The 13,798-nt window shown below is 47.4% G+C and overlaps 2 protein-coding genes across 2 annotated transcripts in view; one reads left to right on the forward strand and one right to left on the reverse strand.

Moving 5' to 3' along the window:
• The window catches only part of RCAN1 (regulator of calcineurin 1), a 41,143-nt gene extending 40,794 nt beyond the window's left edge, over positions 1 to 349 (reverse strand). The window contains exon 1 of the mRNA XM_048071478.2: positions 48 to 349. Within this exon, the coding sequence (XP_047927435.2) occupies positions 48 to 260 (213 nt within the window). The 5' untranslated portion in view covers positions 261 to 349. The remainder of the gene's footprint in view (positions 1 to 47) is intronic.
• Positions 350 to 11,493: 11,144 nt separating this feature from the next.
• The window catches only part of CLIC6 (chloride intracellular channel 6), a 28,249-nt gene continuing 25,944 nt past the window's right edge, over positions 11,494 to 13,798 (forward strand). Inside the window, exon 1 of the mRNA XM_048071508.2 lies at positions 11,494 to 12,549. Coding sequence (XP_047927465.2) covers positions 11,593 to 12,549 — 957 coding nt within the window. The 5' untranslated portion in view covers positions 11,494 to 11,592. The remainder of the gene's footprint in view (positions 12,550 to 13,798) is intronic.

Raw genomic sequence — 13,798 nt, forward strand, 5'->3', positions numbered from 1 at the left:
TCCCCGCTCCCCCCCCCGCCCCGAGGCGGCGGCGGCGCGGCCCTCACCCGGCACGGCCCCTCCTGGAAGACGCGCGGGTCGAGGTTGCAGGCGATGGTGGCGGTGGGCAGGTCCGCCAGCGCCTCCGCCTCCATCGCGCCGTCCACCAAGCTCCAGGCCGCCTCGGCCGGCAGCGCCTCCTCTTCCTCCTCCTCCTCTTCGTCTTCTTCCCGGGGCGACGGCTCCGCCGGGCCCCTCCCGCCGCCGCCGCCGCTCTCCATGGCCGGCGGTGAGCGGAGCCCCCGCGGGGCGGAGCCCGGCTGAGGCGGCGGCCGTTGGTCCCCCCCCCGCGGCCGTTTAACCGTCGCCTTCCTGCCCCCCCCCGCGCGCAAGCCTATAGGCGCCGGGCGCCGCCGCAACAGGTGGCCCGCGGGAGCGCGGCGCTGCTCGCCGCCATCTTGAGTGAGGGCAGCGCCGCCCTGAGGGGCGTTAAATGTGAATAAAAAGGGGTGTCGGTCAGCCACCACCGAGTGCCTCGTGTTTCTCTTGCTTGTCCCCAGAGCTACCTGACCAGCCCTTGATGTCCTGCAAAGGGTTTCATTGTGTTCCAGAGCCGAGGGGGAAAAAAAAAACACTTGTAGCGCTATTGGGAGAGTTGTGTGGTGTCGTGTCGTTTCCTCCTTACCTTGGACCTGAAGGAGGCGTATTCTTAAAGCCTTTCTTTTTTTCCTAGTGACAAAAGTCTGTAAGGGACAGCTGCACCTTTCTTAGCTAAGCTCAAGGAGCTGCTCGTGTCAGACACTGCAGATGCCAAAAGCTTACCTGATGTGCTGAGCTGCTTAGTCCAACGTAACTGACCTAGACAAACACTTTTCTTACATACCCCAAAATATGTTGCTATATACATGTATAAGACCTAAAAGTGAACTTCAGATGACAGTTTTTTCTTTCTTTTTAGAAAGTTACCGTGATATTCACATATCGACCTCAAACATCCTATCCTAGTAGAAGTGTAGTGCAGAATAGTTAAAGGTAGTAAGGAGTGAAAAGCTGTTGGATGATAGCAGGCAAAATATTAACCCAATATTCGACTTCCATGGGGGTGTGTAAGAAAGCAGGTCTGAAAGTGGAAAGTGCAATCCCTCCAAAAGCTGTTTTCTCACTAAGACCAAAAGAGGGCTACCACAAGAACACCACTTTTAGCAAGCTGAGGGGCTAATCCTATTCTCATTTTCAATTTCCAAGAAACTTCTCATAGACATGAGTGAGGAGGCAACTGTCATTTACATTACAGCTCAAACTCCCAGGACTTAGAAAGCAGTGTCATCACACATAGTGATCTTGTCATCAGGTGTCATCTATCCAGAGGCTCAGAAAAAAAAAGTTTCAATTCAGAATGTCTAGTATTCTAGATTGCAATTTTAACTATATTTTTGTACATAACATATGTTAGTGTGCACTTGTAAAAAAAAATTACCGTGCCACACACAGGACTGGATTTTGTAACCAGGCTATAAACATATTAATGCAGGCTACAATGGGTCACTTGTTGAGCAACATTAATAAATGATTTAAAATATGGTATGGCAAATATTTTTAATGATGTTCAAAGTAACATACTTTTACTGATCTTTTCTTCCAAAATACAGCAATATTTTGGTGGTGTAAAGAACATCCGAAGAAACAATTTTGAGGGTTGAAAATTACGTGCTACCTACTGATGTGCATTGTGCAAAGTTTACAGCAGAGACAACAACCTCACTACTTGAGATAACCACTGTTATCTTTAGTTAGCATTGCTGACCTTTTTTTTTCCCCAACAGATCAAAGACTTTAAAATGATGAAATACTGGTCTCAGTCAATTTTAATGAGATCTTGCAGGATACAACAAGGCAAAAAATGCCAGGCAAAGAGATAATCATTTGCCTTCTCCTTCCCTCCTACAATTTTTTTCAGACATTATAATCTGTCTGTTGTAATCCATTCAAGCCTTTCTCAGAGAGAGACACATCTTACATACAGCGTATTTTTGTGACTGATTGCTCTAAGTGATGTAAGTCTGTATATTTTCACACCATTTTTCACAAAAATTCAAACAAATGGTATCTTATAAAAAAGGTCAGGTATATGAACTTGCTGAAACTTTTTAGAGCTAACATTTCAATCTCTAGATAAGCTAATATTTTAAATCTTATTCTATGCTCTCAGATTTGCTTCCTGATGTGAGTGGTGATAGCTTCTCAAAGGAGCAAGTATCTGTACTCTCTGTTTCAAGAGTCCTAGCCCTCTACAGAAACCTCACCTGAGGAACCCGAACAAAAATCTTCTGTTACGAGTATTTAAAAGCTCTCACATGAGAAGCAAAACCTGCCAGCAACAAATTCCCGTGATTGTAGTCTGCCATGTTACTGTTATGAAAGCCATTCAAAAATAATAATCTGGCCACTACTGGTCTAATGGCATAAGCCACCCCCAGCTGGTAATTGCAACCAGGTGTCAATTTGTGGATGAAAATAAGTCATTAATTATATTTGTATCATAAGAACACCTGAAGCTCAACCGAGATCACTATCACATTGTTCCAAGCGCTGCAGTCCGAGGACCTATCTGCCCAAAGAGCTGAAAAGTTCAGGCAGACAATTCAGAGAAAGCAAGCATTGCTGGCATTCTAGAAATACAGCAAACACAAATATGAAGTGACCACCACCACCGCCCTGGCATTAATTCAGTTGTGGACTTCAGAAGAAAAATTAAACCTGAATCTTCCTAATCTTAATGTTTAATGACGGATTCCTCCCCTCTTTCTGTTATGTGTGAAGAGAATGCAATATATGCTTTTGACTAAAAGAGCTGGTAAGCCAAGAGAAATGAGATCTTAACCACAATGCTCAACCCTGAGAATGGAGCACATATTTAATGTGAGTGACAGTGATTAATGGTAGAGATTTCTTCACACACAGGAAAAAAAAAAAATGTTCCTGGAACAAATCAGTAAATATACACTTGAACAGTGCTGTTCAGGTGTTTTAAACAACATACACTACCATCTAGTGGTAGAAAGAGAGGCCCAAAGCATCTCAAAAGGGCTATTTTTGTTACACGTATCTGCATACTGAAATCCTCACTTCTCAAGTGAACAGAAGTTATCTAACCAGCATGGAAAAAAAATAAAAAAAAAAAAAAGAAAAGAAAAGAAAAACCCCTACACAGAACTTCATTATAACTACTTGGAAAATGTTCAGAGAAGGACTGACCATGCAGCTTGTGGGTGACTTTACTTCCTGAACACTAATGCAAACCACTGGCTTGTTTAATATTCCTCGGAATAGATTTTCAGTGCACCTATATAGCAGCTGCATATAGACAGATGTAGTTGGCAGTTTAAACACATGGTATTGGTGTCACTGACGGTAGTTCAGAAGACTTAGATTTATTCTTCCTGGATAGAAGCCTATTCAGAACATGATACTGCAATCATTCATTGGCTGTAGACTTTTAAAATGGTATGCATGCCTAATATATGTATATTTATTCAACATTAATTTTGGCTATCAATAACACAGTTTTATTTTCATTAAAATGTTTTTTAATTACTCCCATATCCTGCAAGTATCCTGAAAGTAAAAGCACATATCCTCAATTACATGCTTACATTGATGTTAAAAAACTTGTACTACCAGTTATTTGCTCATGTTTGTTTTTGAAAATCTTGACTTCTTAAACCTTGTCCAAATAACCACCTAGATTTACAATAATAAATATCCAATGTGTCTAGAGACTTCAAAGCTCAAATCAACCCAATCATCCTGTTTGAATCTAAATCACAGTCAAAAGAACCTGAATAATATTCATACTTTCCCCACAGTTGAGCAAGACACACCAGTGTATGGTATTTTAGATATTTACTAATTTTCTCTTTTTAGATCATACAAGCTTCATAAAAGCTCAACTGATCCAACAACACTAAATTGTGGGAGTCTTCTTTATCAACAAGGACAGAGGAAGGGGTTCTCAGTCTCTCATACCTTACCTGTGCCAGTCACTTTTCAGTGCATTTGCTCCAAATCCAGTTCATTTGTCAGAAGGGAAATGCCCGTCTCAGTTTCCTCCCCACAACTAGGAGGATCTTTCACTCATTGGCAGCTCCTTCACAAACTTCCCCATGAGCTTTACCTCCTGCATTTCCTGCAGCCCTCTTGGAGCCCATGTTCTTTAGGAGGTTTTGCTAAACTCCACCTCAGTGAAGTCTTAAATTTACATCTTTCAAGTGCTCATTATCTGCTGAGCAGCCCCTCTCAGTTACTTTCTTATATATAGACATGTTCCCCTTAAAACAGCCTCCCACAGACAGAGCGAGATCTGAGCCTGATTAAAGCAAGCCAGTTATCTTAAAGTGAACATGTAAAGCATATAAAACCTCACTCTTTTTGCTTTAAGTTCAGCTTGAGGAAACCATATGCTCCAAGGAGAAAGTAGATATAAAGAAAGTTCCCTTGTATAACAATTTGTTCTGATGTTAAATGCTATTGGAGGTATGTTTAATTTCTAGCTTAAACTTGCCTTTTTCTCCCTCATAACCACTTGTTCTTACTATGTTTTTCTTTGCTGTAATAAAAACCTCTCCCAGTACTTGGTGTTTTATATTGGAGCCCCTCCTCACTATTCTTCTTGCTCAGCTAAGCAGATCCAGTCCTGCAAATCTCTCAGGATGTAGAGCTTCTTTTGGGGTTCCCAAAAGGGGTTTCACGCCTGGTCCATGGTGCTCCTCAGCATGCTCCCTTTCCTTCCTTTGACTTGCTCCAGGCAACCCCAGGGATCCCCTTTTCCAGAGCATCAGCAGCCCATGAGGGTCTGGACAATATCAATGCTGCTTGCAAAGCTCCTGCCGCTACCCTGCAGCCTGCTGCCCACCTTCCTTGCCTGCTGGGTGCCTGCAGCTCAGCTCCCAGGCACCCACAGCCACCCCAGCCCCACAAACCTGGTGTCCTGAGCGTGCGTACTCCAGCTGGATATCCTTCCACAGGCCTCACCGCTGCAAGTATGCATCTCGTAACACCACTGCCATGGGCTTGATCCTTTGTTGACTGAGAACAATTTGTTTAGGTCGCTTGTCTGCATGGTTTTTGGTCTTGGTAGCCAACAAACAGCGTAAAAGGAATTGCTGTGGCCTGTATCACAACAGCCATGTCCATTAGCTACTTCTAGTTGCATTGACTGAAAATGTCTCATGACTGTGGCTCTCATAGCAAAATGTCTTTAACAGCACAACCTAAGGAGTTATTTCTGATAGCAGTTTAGTTCACTGCATTCACCAGTACCTTTTAAGCACCAAACAAGGTAACAACACACCAACCATTTTTATTTTTTCTTCTTTAACTTGTGCAGACTGACGATGTTGAAACCACAGTAGTGAGAATAAGAAATCAGGGCCATAGCCTCCCTGTCCCCTATTGTGTAATGTTTTTTATAGAACATTGTGTAATGTTATTTTAATGTTTTTATTTTCCTTCTGCCTGAAGGAAAAGCAGAATTAGCTGGAGTGTTTTTCAGAACCACTAGTGTTTGGAAGAGTAGGAATTGTCCCAGGGCAGAGAAGAAACATACAAATAAAGTGTCATTAAATAAAATAAATGCAGTGAACCTAAGGCTTCTTTACCTTGATGTTAGGGGGAGGCTAAGAACAAATCTGAGGTGCAGAAGGTAAGGCTTGTTAAGGAGTCTTTGAAGCAGTAGGTAATGTACAAATCACGTGCAACTGATTCAGATCAGTGGCTTTGTTAAATGACTATCTGCACAATCTCTTCTCTTTCACACAAATCTCCCTCTTCTCCCCTGGTTCGTTATGCTCCCTTCCTGCCACCCTTCCTCAGTGAGACAGTGAGGTGCCTGTATTTGCGCTGTACCTGGCACAGCTGGACTCCCAAGGTCGCTGCCACCTTTGGGTACAGCCCAGATCCAACAATGGTGTGCTCTTCATTATACTATCACAGCAGGTTACCCTGTACCTCTTACTGATTTTTAAACTGTGCTCCGGTAAGTCAACTCCTAAATTAGGTAGAAAAGAGTAATACACCGTAGAGGTAAATGAGCCATTTATTTCAGGAGCAATCAGTAATAAGAAGCCTGGTTACTGATTTACTGCAGAGCCCATTTACAAGTGCTGTAGAACAAATGGGTTTTGTGGGGAAGCACTTCTGAAAAGGAACAATAAATATAATACAATAACAACAAAAGTTGTATCAAAGATTTTAGCAGAAAGAGTGAGGTTCAGTTCCTAATTTGGGAAAAATAAAAAAATAAAGGAAAATTAAAGAAAAAGAAAAAGAAAAGGAAAAGGAAAAGGAAAAGGAAAAGGAAAAGGAAAAGGAAAAGGAAAAGGAAAAGGAAAAGGAAAAGGAAAAGGAAAAGGAAAAGGAAAAGGAAAAGGAAAAGGAAAAGGAAAAGGAAAAGGAAAAGGAAAAGGAAAAGGAAAAGGAAGGAAAAGAAGAAAGAAAAAGAAAGAGAAAGAGAAAAAGAAGAAGAACAGAGAAAAAAAAGAAAAAAAGAAAAAAGAGAATGATTGTGGCAAAACCTGCAAGCAAAAAAAATGGATATTAGTGAAAAATAGACTAGGACTCATACAGGGCAAACTGTGTGTAATTCTGTCCCAGGGCAGATTGTGCATGTCTTTTTCTACTGTTTTCTACCCTTTGTTATCACTTTTAAAGGATTAAGTGCCCAAACAGGCTTCACTAAACATTCCTTAAAAAAAAAAAAAAAAAAAAAAAAAAGTCAGCTGCATAGATGTCATGGGAATTCTACTTTGGAATGTAGCAAAAGAAAAATATGACTTCTGGAGATCACCTGTTCTTCTCACTACAAGGTTGCAAAAGCATAGAATATTGATTATATGAAAAATTATTTTCAAGGCTATCACAGTGTATAAAAATATTTCTGAAAATTCTGCTGAAGTGAAAGTTATACATAAATTTATAGAGAGCTACATATAGATGAGATGTGATTTTCTAATGAGTAATTTACCAGTAAGTGTAACAGTCAATGTGCAATTACTGTCCACTGGTCATGATAAATGTATCTCTCAATTGCACATGTAACTTGCTTTTATATCAGCTCGGTATTTTGTAATATTCTGTTTTATTCCCAAATCTATAAATACTCTAAAACCTATTATTATTTAAAAAATTATCTCAGATTTGCAAAGAAGGAACCTATTAAAGGCCAAATGCAAGTGGAAATTGTACAGAATGTGATCCTATTTTACATGGGAAAAAAGCTTTTAAGAGCTATAAAAGGTTAACTGAAATTTAAAACACAAGTTAGAATATAAAAAGATCAAATGAATCGTGATTAGGGATTACATTTTAAGAAATTATTCCAAGACACTTCAGTCATAATAAAATAGGGAACTAATATAGAATAAATAACAGGTTAATGTAATAGGAATTAAAATAATAGAAAGGTCAAGAAATTCTAGATACATTATTAATATTGAAGAAGGACCCTAGAAGAAGCTTTGAGTTAAATGTTCTGATGGATCTGATTAGGGCTTCCTATGCAATTTCATAAAGCAGGACAGTGTGAGAAAAGTAGCATTTATAACAGAAACCTTAGGAACACCACATGTAGTTCATTGGGTTTGGGGCAGTAATACATCCTGGGTGCTTTGCAAAAGAAGTAAGGGCATATTTTCTTCTCCAAATAACTTGTATTTTAAGGACTACTTTTCAGATGCCTTCAGGAGAAGAGATTCAGCTGAAGCTGGGACAGTTCATCACTTTGGAAAACTCACGCCCCAAATCCAGTGCCACAATCAGTGCGCCAGAAAACAGAAGGAGGAACGATGAGGGTGACAATAATGAAATCACAGTTACTCAATAAGACCCAGATCCTCACAAAGACTCTTAGCTTTAAACATTTCTCTAATCCTATTGAATCACCTGCAAATCGTGACGGTCCTTTAAATAGTGGTGTGTGCATGTCCTAAGTAATGGTAGATGAGGAAGGGCATGGCCATGGCTCAAAGGCATTTGGAAGTGATGAGGGAGAAGGAGTTCAGTGAAATAAGCTTGCCTGGGGTTTCCCAAACAGAGTCAAAAACATGGGCAGAGGCCCTGAATAGCAACAAAACGAGAGCAGGTCCTGAGTTTGCTCAAGACGTGCTGTCAGCAACAAGGTGAGGGTTGAGCTGGCCTTGCTGCTTGGTTTGTTGCAACACTAGCAGCACGCTGCCTCTGCCCCTGCATGTAGGCTGTCCCCCCTGCACGTATCCCTACCCAGCTCCTTCCCCAGCAGGCTGCGGGTAAGCAGCTGGGGAGGGAGCCGATCGCCCCTAAGCAGCTTAGTGCGGGGGAGCTCAGAGCATGCAGATGGCCTCCCCCCAGCACGCACCACGCCGCTGCCATTTCCAGAGAGGTGTCTCCTGCTCTGAATTTTGCTGGGGCAGATGGAGCAGCCCGCCAGGCTGAAAGCAGCAGAAAGCCCCGTTTTTGCAGAAGTTTAAGGAACCAGTAACAGAAAGAACAGAGAGACAAAAATGGATTTTGAAGGTGCTAAAAATCATCGTCTTCCAATACCATTGGAAAATACCACTCCATTTCCAGACTCACCTGTATTTCCCACCGAGTTCAGTGCAACATTAGTTACTCAGCATCTGGCAGAAACGAGCAAAATCCAAAGTGTGTGCAGACAGGTTTTGCCCTGGGGATGCACGTCTTCCCTTGTGAAACGTGGTACGTGTGGATGAGCAGATGAGCCCACCTGGCGAAACAGCACAACCCCAGCCAGAGCCAGCAGTGAAAACAGGCAGAGCAGGCTGCTGTGTGAGGCAGCAGCCTGCACAGGGAGGCAAAAATGCCTTGCTGGCTCCATTACCCCAGTTCTCTGCTCATTGTGTTAGGGTGAACCATTAAATATTTGGCTGTTGTGTGTTTGGCAGCTCCCTTGTAATGCAAAAGGCATTTTTTTTTCCCTTACCTCAGGCTGCAAAACGGTAACCTGGATCCGCAACTCACTGCACAGTCAGGGAAGCAGAGGAAGTGACAATAATCCAAGCAAGTACAGCCTAATTGATAACCCCCAGGGGTACAGCGTGTTCACCAACAGACTGTAAAGGGATCTTCGTGCTGTTCACTAATGTCTGACATATGCGATATTTAATTACCTGCAGCCGGCTTTTAAGCGAAGAAGGTGTGCAGTAATCCTTGCTGGAGCTGAACTGAGAAAATAATATTTATTAGCTGGGGGCCTATTTTAGAAACAGATGGGACATAAAGAGCTTGAAGACAGCGTAAAGGAGTGTGAAGCAGGGGAGATTAATTGTTAAGTAATTGTTGGGTAATTGAGAGGGGAAATGTTGGATGCATAGAGCACAGGACAACAAAGATCTGAAGCTCCAGGGCTTTGCTGGGACAGAGCTAATTTTCATGGCACATTTCCAGAAGTGTCACCTGGCTGCCTCTTCTCTGATCTATGCCCACCTTGTCCTTCTTTACCCTGTCCCCCGACTCTTCCTATTTTGTCTCTCTTGCTGGCTATATGGATGTCATGGCATAAGCAGAGCAGGCAGCAGTAAGCAACTCCTGAGCCAGTAATTATCACTGAAAGATTTTTTTCACTGGCATTGAAATCCTCACTTTGTTTTGTAATAAGAGCCACAGAGCAGGTGACAGACAAAAACAGAGAACTGGTGTTCTCCAGGGACTGAGTACTGGGGAGAGACACTCATTGCTCATGTAGCTCCATCAAACAGCATGACGATGCAAGTCCCATGTCAAGCTCATACCTTAACGAAAACTGAAACTCAGACCAACAGAGGGATTTAGAAGAGTGATGCAGATCCAGGCACAGCCAAAAAGAGGACGCACAGAGCAGGCAGCCCAGCGAGCCAGCAGAAGCCGTGCTGAGGAGGGAGCCCAACCATCGGGGCATGTCAGCCACCAGAGCTGAGCAAACCCAAGCTCGTGGGGCCTGGGAGCAGGAGCCAGCATCTCAGGTGGTGCAAACACGAGCAGTGTTCAGACAAACGATGAGGATGAGTGTTCAGATTAACTGTGAGACAAGCTTTACCATGAGGGTGGTGAGGCACTGGCACAGGCTGCCCAGAGAAGCTGTGGATGCCCCATCCCTGGAGGTGCTCAAGGCCAGGCTGGATGGGGCTTTGGGCAGCCTGGTCTGGTGGGAGGTGTCTCTGCCCATGGCAGGGGGTAGAACCGGGTGGTCTTTGAGGTCCCTTCCAACCCAAACCATTACATGATTCTATGAAACAGGCAGCTGGCTTCGGTAGTTACATCTGTAACCCTTAGTCATGTCTCCTGCAAAATTCCCACCACTTTTACGTCACAGATGTTGCTTTGCTGTTCTTTTCCACCATGAAACCCTCATCAGAGGTGAGCCTTCATCCTTCCTGCCGCTGTCCCATCCACCTTTGGATGAAGGATGCCAATGCTTGTGTCTTGTCTCACCTCTGAAAACTTTGTAAAATATTGCACATGGGGGATGTGGCCAGCCTTTGGGCCAAGTGTTAGGAACCCTTCAGCATGGGTTGGGATGAGTAAACCAGGATTATCTGGGTAGGAATAGAGATGACTGAGATGTGTCAGTCTACTGATGTCAGAACCCACAAGAGAAGTGAAATAATTGCCTTGTTATGGGTCCAGCTGCAAGACCCCCGTTGCCAAAGGCTAAGCTTTCATTCCGAAATGCCCAAACCTTCAAGAAGCATCCCTTCTGATCGCGGCTGCCCAGCAAGTCAGTCTGTATCTCCCCGTTCCTTTGTCTTGCTGGGAAATCGCCTCTGGGCGGGCGTAACTTCTATGTAAAACAGTTGCAGGAGTATTTATTTATTTACCTGTTTATTTTTATCAGAGCAAGCATTCCTCTGACTGAAGTATTTATTTTACAGTGTTGCCCATCTCCTGTCAGCTGCGTCTTCTGTCTGCTGACTACAAAATCCTGCCTTCGGCCCCACTCTTTCCACACGGTGGTTTCAGATACACGTACATAGAAGCGTGTTTTTTAAAGATGCTACCTCATTCTTGTCAGCCTACTTTCCCATCCACTGTTTTCTCTACCAGCAGAAAAGGAGGGATGTTTTCAGCTCACCGAGCACCATAAACCAGCGCCACTAGCCGCCCTTCGGAGGGAAGCCCGACCGGAGCCTGCTGCACCTCCTACAAAACCACTTCTCCTTGCCTGCCAGCAAACCCGTGCTGAATCTTACCCTTCCACCCGAACCTGCTGATTGTCCTCTTGATGCAAAGCCACCCCACGAGGGCGACAAGCTGCCTGTCACCGGGGGGGGGGGGGGGGGGGCTTCCTGCGGGATGACCCTGCCCCAAACCTCCTTGTGGCCCCCCAGCTGCCTGCTCCATGCCCGGGATGGGGTCGGGGCGGCTTTGGGGCGGCGGCCAGCAGCGCTTCCCTGTGTCCCCCCCCGGCCGGGGAGCGTCTCGGCGGGGCGGGCAGGGCTGAAAGCCGGGGGAGGAGCGCACACACCTGCGGCTGCCGCCCCCTGGCCGCCCCCGGGGCTGCAGCGCAGGCGCGGCCCCCCCCGGTGCCCGGCGCTGCTCCCAGGCTCGGTGGCACCGTCCCGGTCCCGGTCCCGTCCCGGTGACATGGCTGAGAGCCCGGGGCAGCCGTCGGGGAGCGACCTCCCGCGGGCAGGGGGCGGCGAGGAAGGCGCAGCGGCGGCGGGGAAGCCGGAGCTGCCCCCCGAAGGGGCTGCGGAGCCCCCCGCTGGACCCCCGGGTGTCCCCACCGACGGCGGAGCGGGACAGGAGCCGTTCGAGGCCGCGGAGCCCCCCGACGGCGGCTCCCCCGGGGGACGGGAGGAGAGCCCCGGCGAGGGGCAGCAGCAGCCGTCGGGGGTAGAGGAGCCGGAGCCCGTCGAGGACGGTGCTGCTCTGCCGGGGGGGGAACCGGAGGGCTCGGTGCTGGCCGAGGGGGCGGCGGAGGAGGCGGCCCCGCTGCGAACGGGCCCCGAAGAGGCGGCAGCGGCGGCCCCGTCGGGGCCGGCCCCCGAGGATGCGGTGCTGGAGGCTGAGGCTGAGGGAGCGGAGCCCGAGGAGGCGGCGGGGAGAGACCCGGGAGAGGAGGTGCAGGGGGGAGCCCCCCGCGGGGCAGCCCCCGAAGAGGCGGAGAGGGACGAGGCCCCGCTAGGGCCGGAGCCCGAGGACGCGGAGCGGGTGGAAGCCCCGTCGGGGGCGAGCCCCGAGGCGGCCGCAGAGGAGGCTCCGTCGGGGGCGAGCCCCGGGGAGGCTCCGGCCGGGATCGAGGCGGCTCCCGAAAGCCCCGGGGAGGCGGAGGGCGCGGGGCCGGACGGCGAGGACGGAGCCGAGCCCCGGCCGGAGGCTGGGAGTGGAGCCGAGGCCCCGGGGGCGGCGGGGGCAGGAGCGGAGAGTGAGGCCCCGGGGGCAGGGGGAGGCGGCGCGGAGGCGGCGGGGCTGAGGCTGAACGGGGTGCGGGGCCGGGCGGAGGACGAGGAGGACGAGACGGGCTCGGCGGCAGCGCTGGAGCAGGAGGAAGAGGAGGAGGAGGAGAAGCAGGAGCACGACATCTCCCTCTTCGTCAAGGTAGGGTGCGGGGGGCTGGTGGGGATCCCCGGGTTGGTGACCCTTCCCTTCACCAGGACCCCCTGGGCAGCTCCTGCGTTTAAATCTGGCAGACACCAGCCCAGCCCAGGCAAGGCGATTTGGTTGTTAATGCCCCAAATACACCTGCCTCTGACCCTTCATTCCTCCCGCGCTTCGGTGCGGACAGGACGGGACTGGGCTCCCCACTCGGTCACGGTGCCTGCACCCCCAGCCCCAAGAGCTGTGGGACCGCACGATCCCACTAGCACAGACCTGACCTGCAAGGTGGCTTCCCCCAGAGTTTCCCCTGATGAGCTCCGTGCTGCATTACTTGAGGTTTCTCTAGGTTTAAATGGAAAGCGTTCGCAAGGATCGCGGTTCTGGTGAACTGGGAGAGCCTCCTCTGCCCCCAGACTGGACAGTTTTGGATTCAGAAGGTCAATAAACTGCCCAGCAACGTTACATCCCTTTCAGTTGTCCGATTTGCATGTGTTTGGGCAGGGAAGATAGTGTTTTAGAGGAAAATAGACCAAAAAAATTAAAAAAAATTGTGATGGTCTTTAAAATAATTTCTGCCGTTTTCGTGGTACCAGAAGGATGACCGATGGTGATGGTCGATGTTGGTGAACGTGCTGTCTGGTTTAGGCGAGACCTTGGGAGCCCAGGCTGGGTTGCTGCGGCGTAAAGGTGCCTTTCTGGGCAGTAGCAGGGGCTGAACTCTGTGCTTGTGCGTCAAACAGCAGGGGCTGCCACTGCTCAGCCTGGCTGAGGTGACTTTGTGCTTGCCTGTGTATCGCCCTTGTGCCTGTTTCGTACCCGTATGCCCATTAGTGAATGCTGGAGCGTGGCAGAGGGAGAAACTCATGATGTCCGTGTGTGTGGTGGTGGACCTGGGTGCACTTCTTTAGGGAAGAACGTAGCCAAAATTAGAGAGCAGGCTCTGATAAGAGTAAGAGTATCTGCTGTGACTCTGCAGTCCCCAAAATTAGGATTAAGGATTTTTTTTTTTTTGAAAATATTTGAGAACGAAGAAAAACAGGAGGAGCCTTTACATGACTGATGTAGCATTAGTAACTTATGAATGCCTTGAGATCACTGCAGCTGCTTTTCTAATGATCTCAGTGGAGGAGTGTTAGGAAGCTTGAAAATTTTACCTCATCTGGGAGCTAAACTTTTTTAGTTTGATATCAGCACAAGTTTTCTCCAGTTACATCTAAGGAAAAAAAAAACCTTATGGGAGAGCTCAGCA

This window comes from Anser cygnoides, chromosome 1 (genome assembly GCF_040182565.1).
Source record: "Anser cygnoides isolate HZ-2024a breed goose chromosome 1, Taihu_goose_T2T_genome, whole genome shotgun sequence".
Lineage (NCBI taxonomy): Eukaryota > Metazoa > Chordata > Aves > Anseriformes > Anatidae > Anser > Anser cygnoides.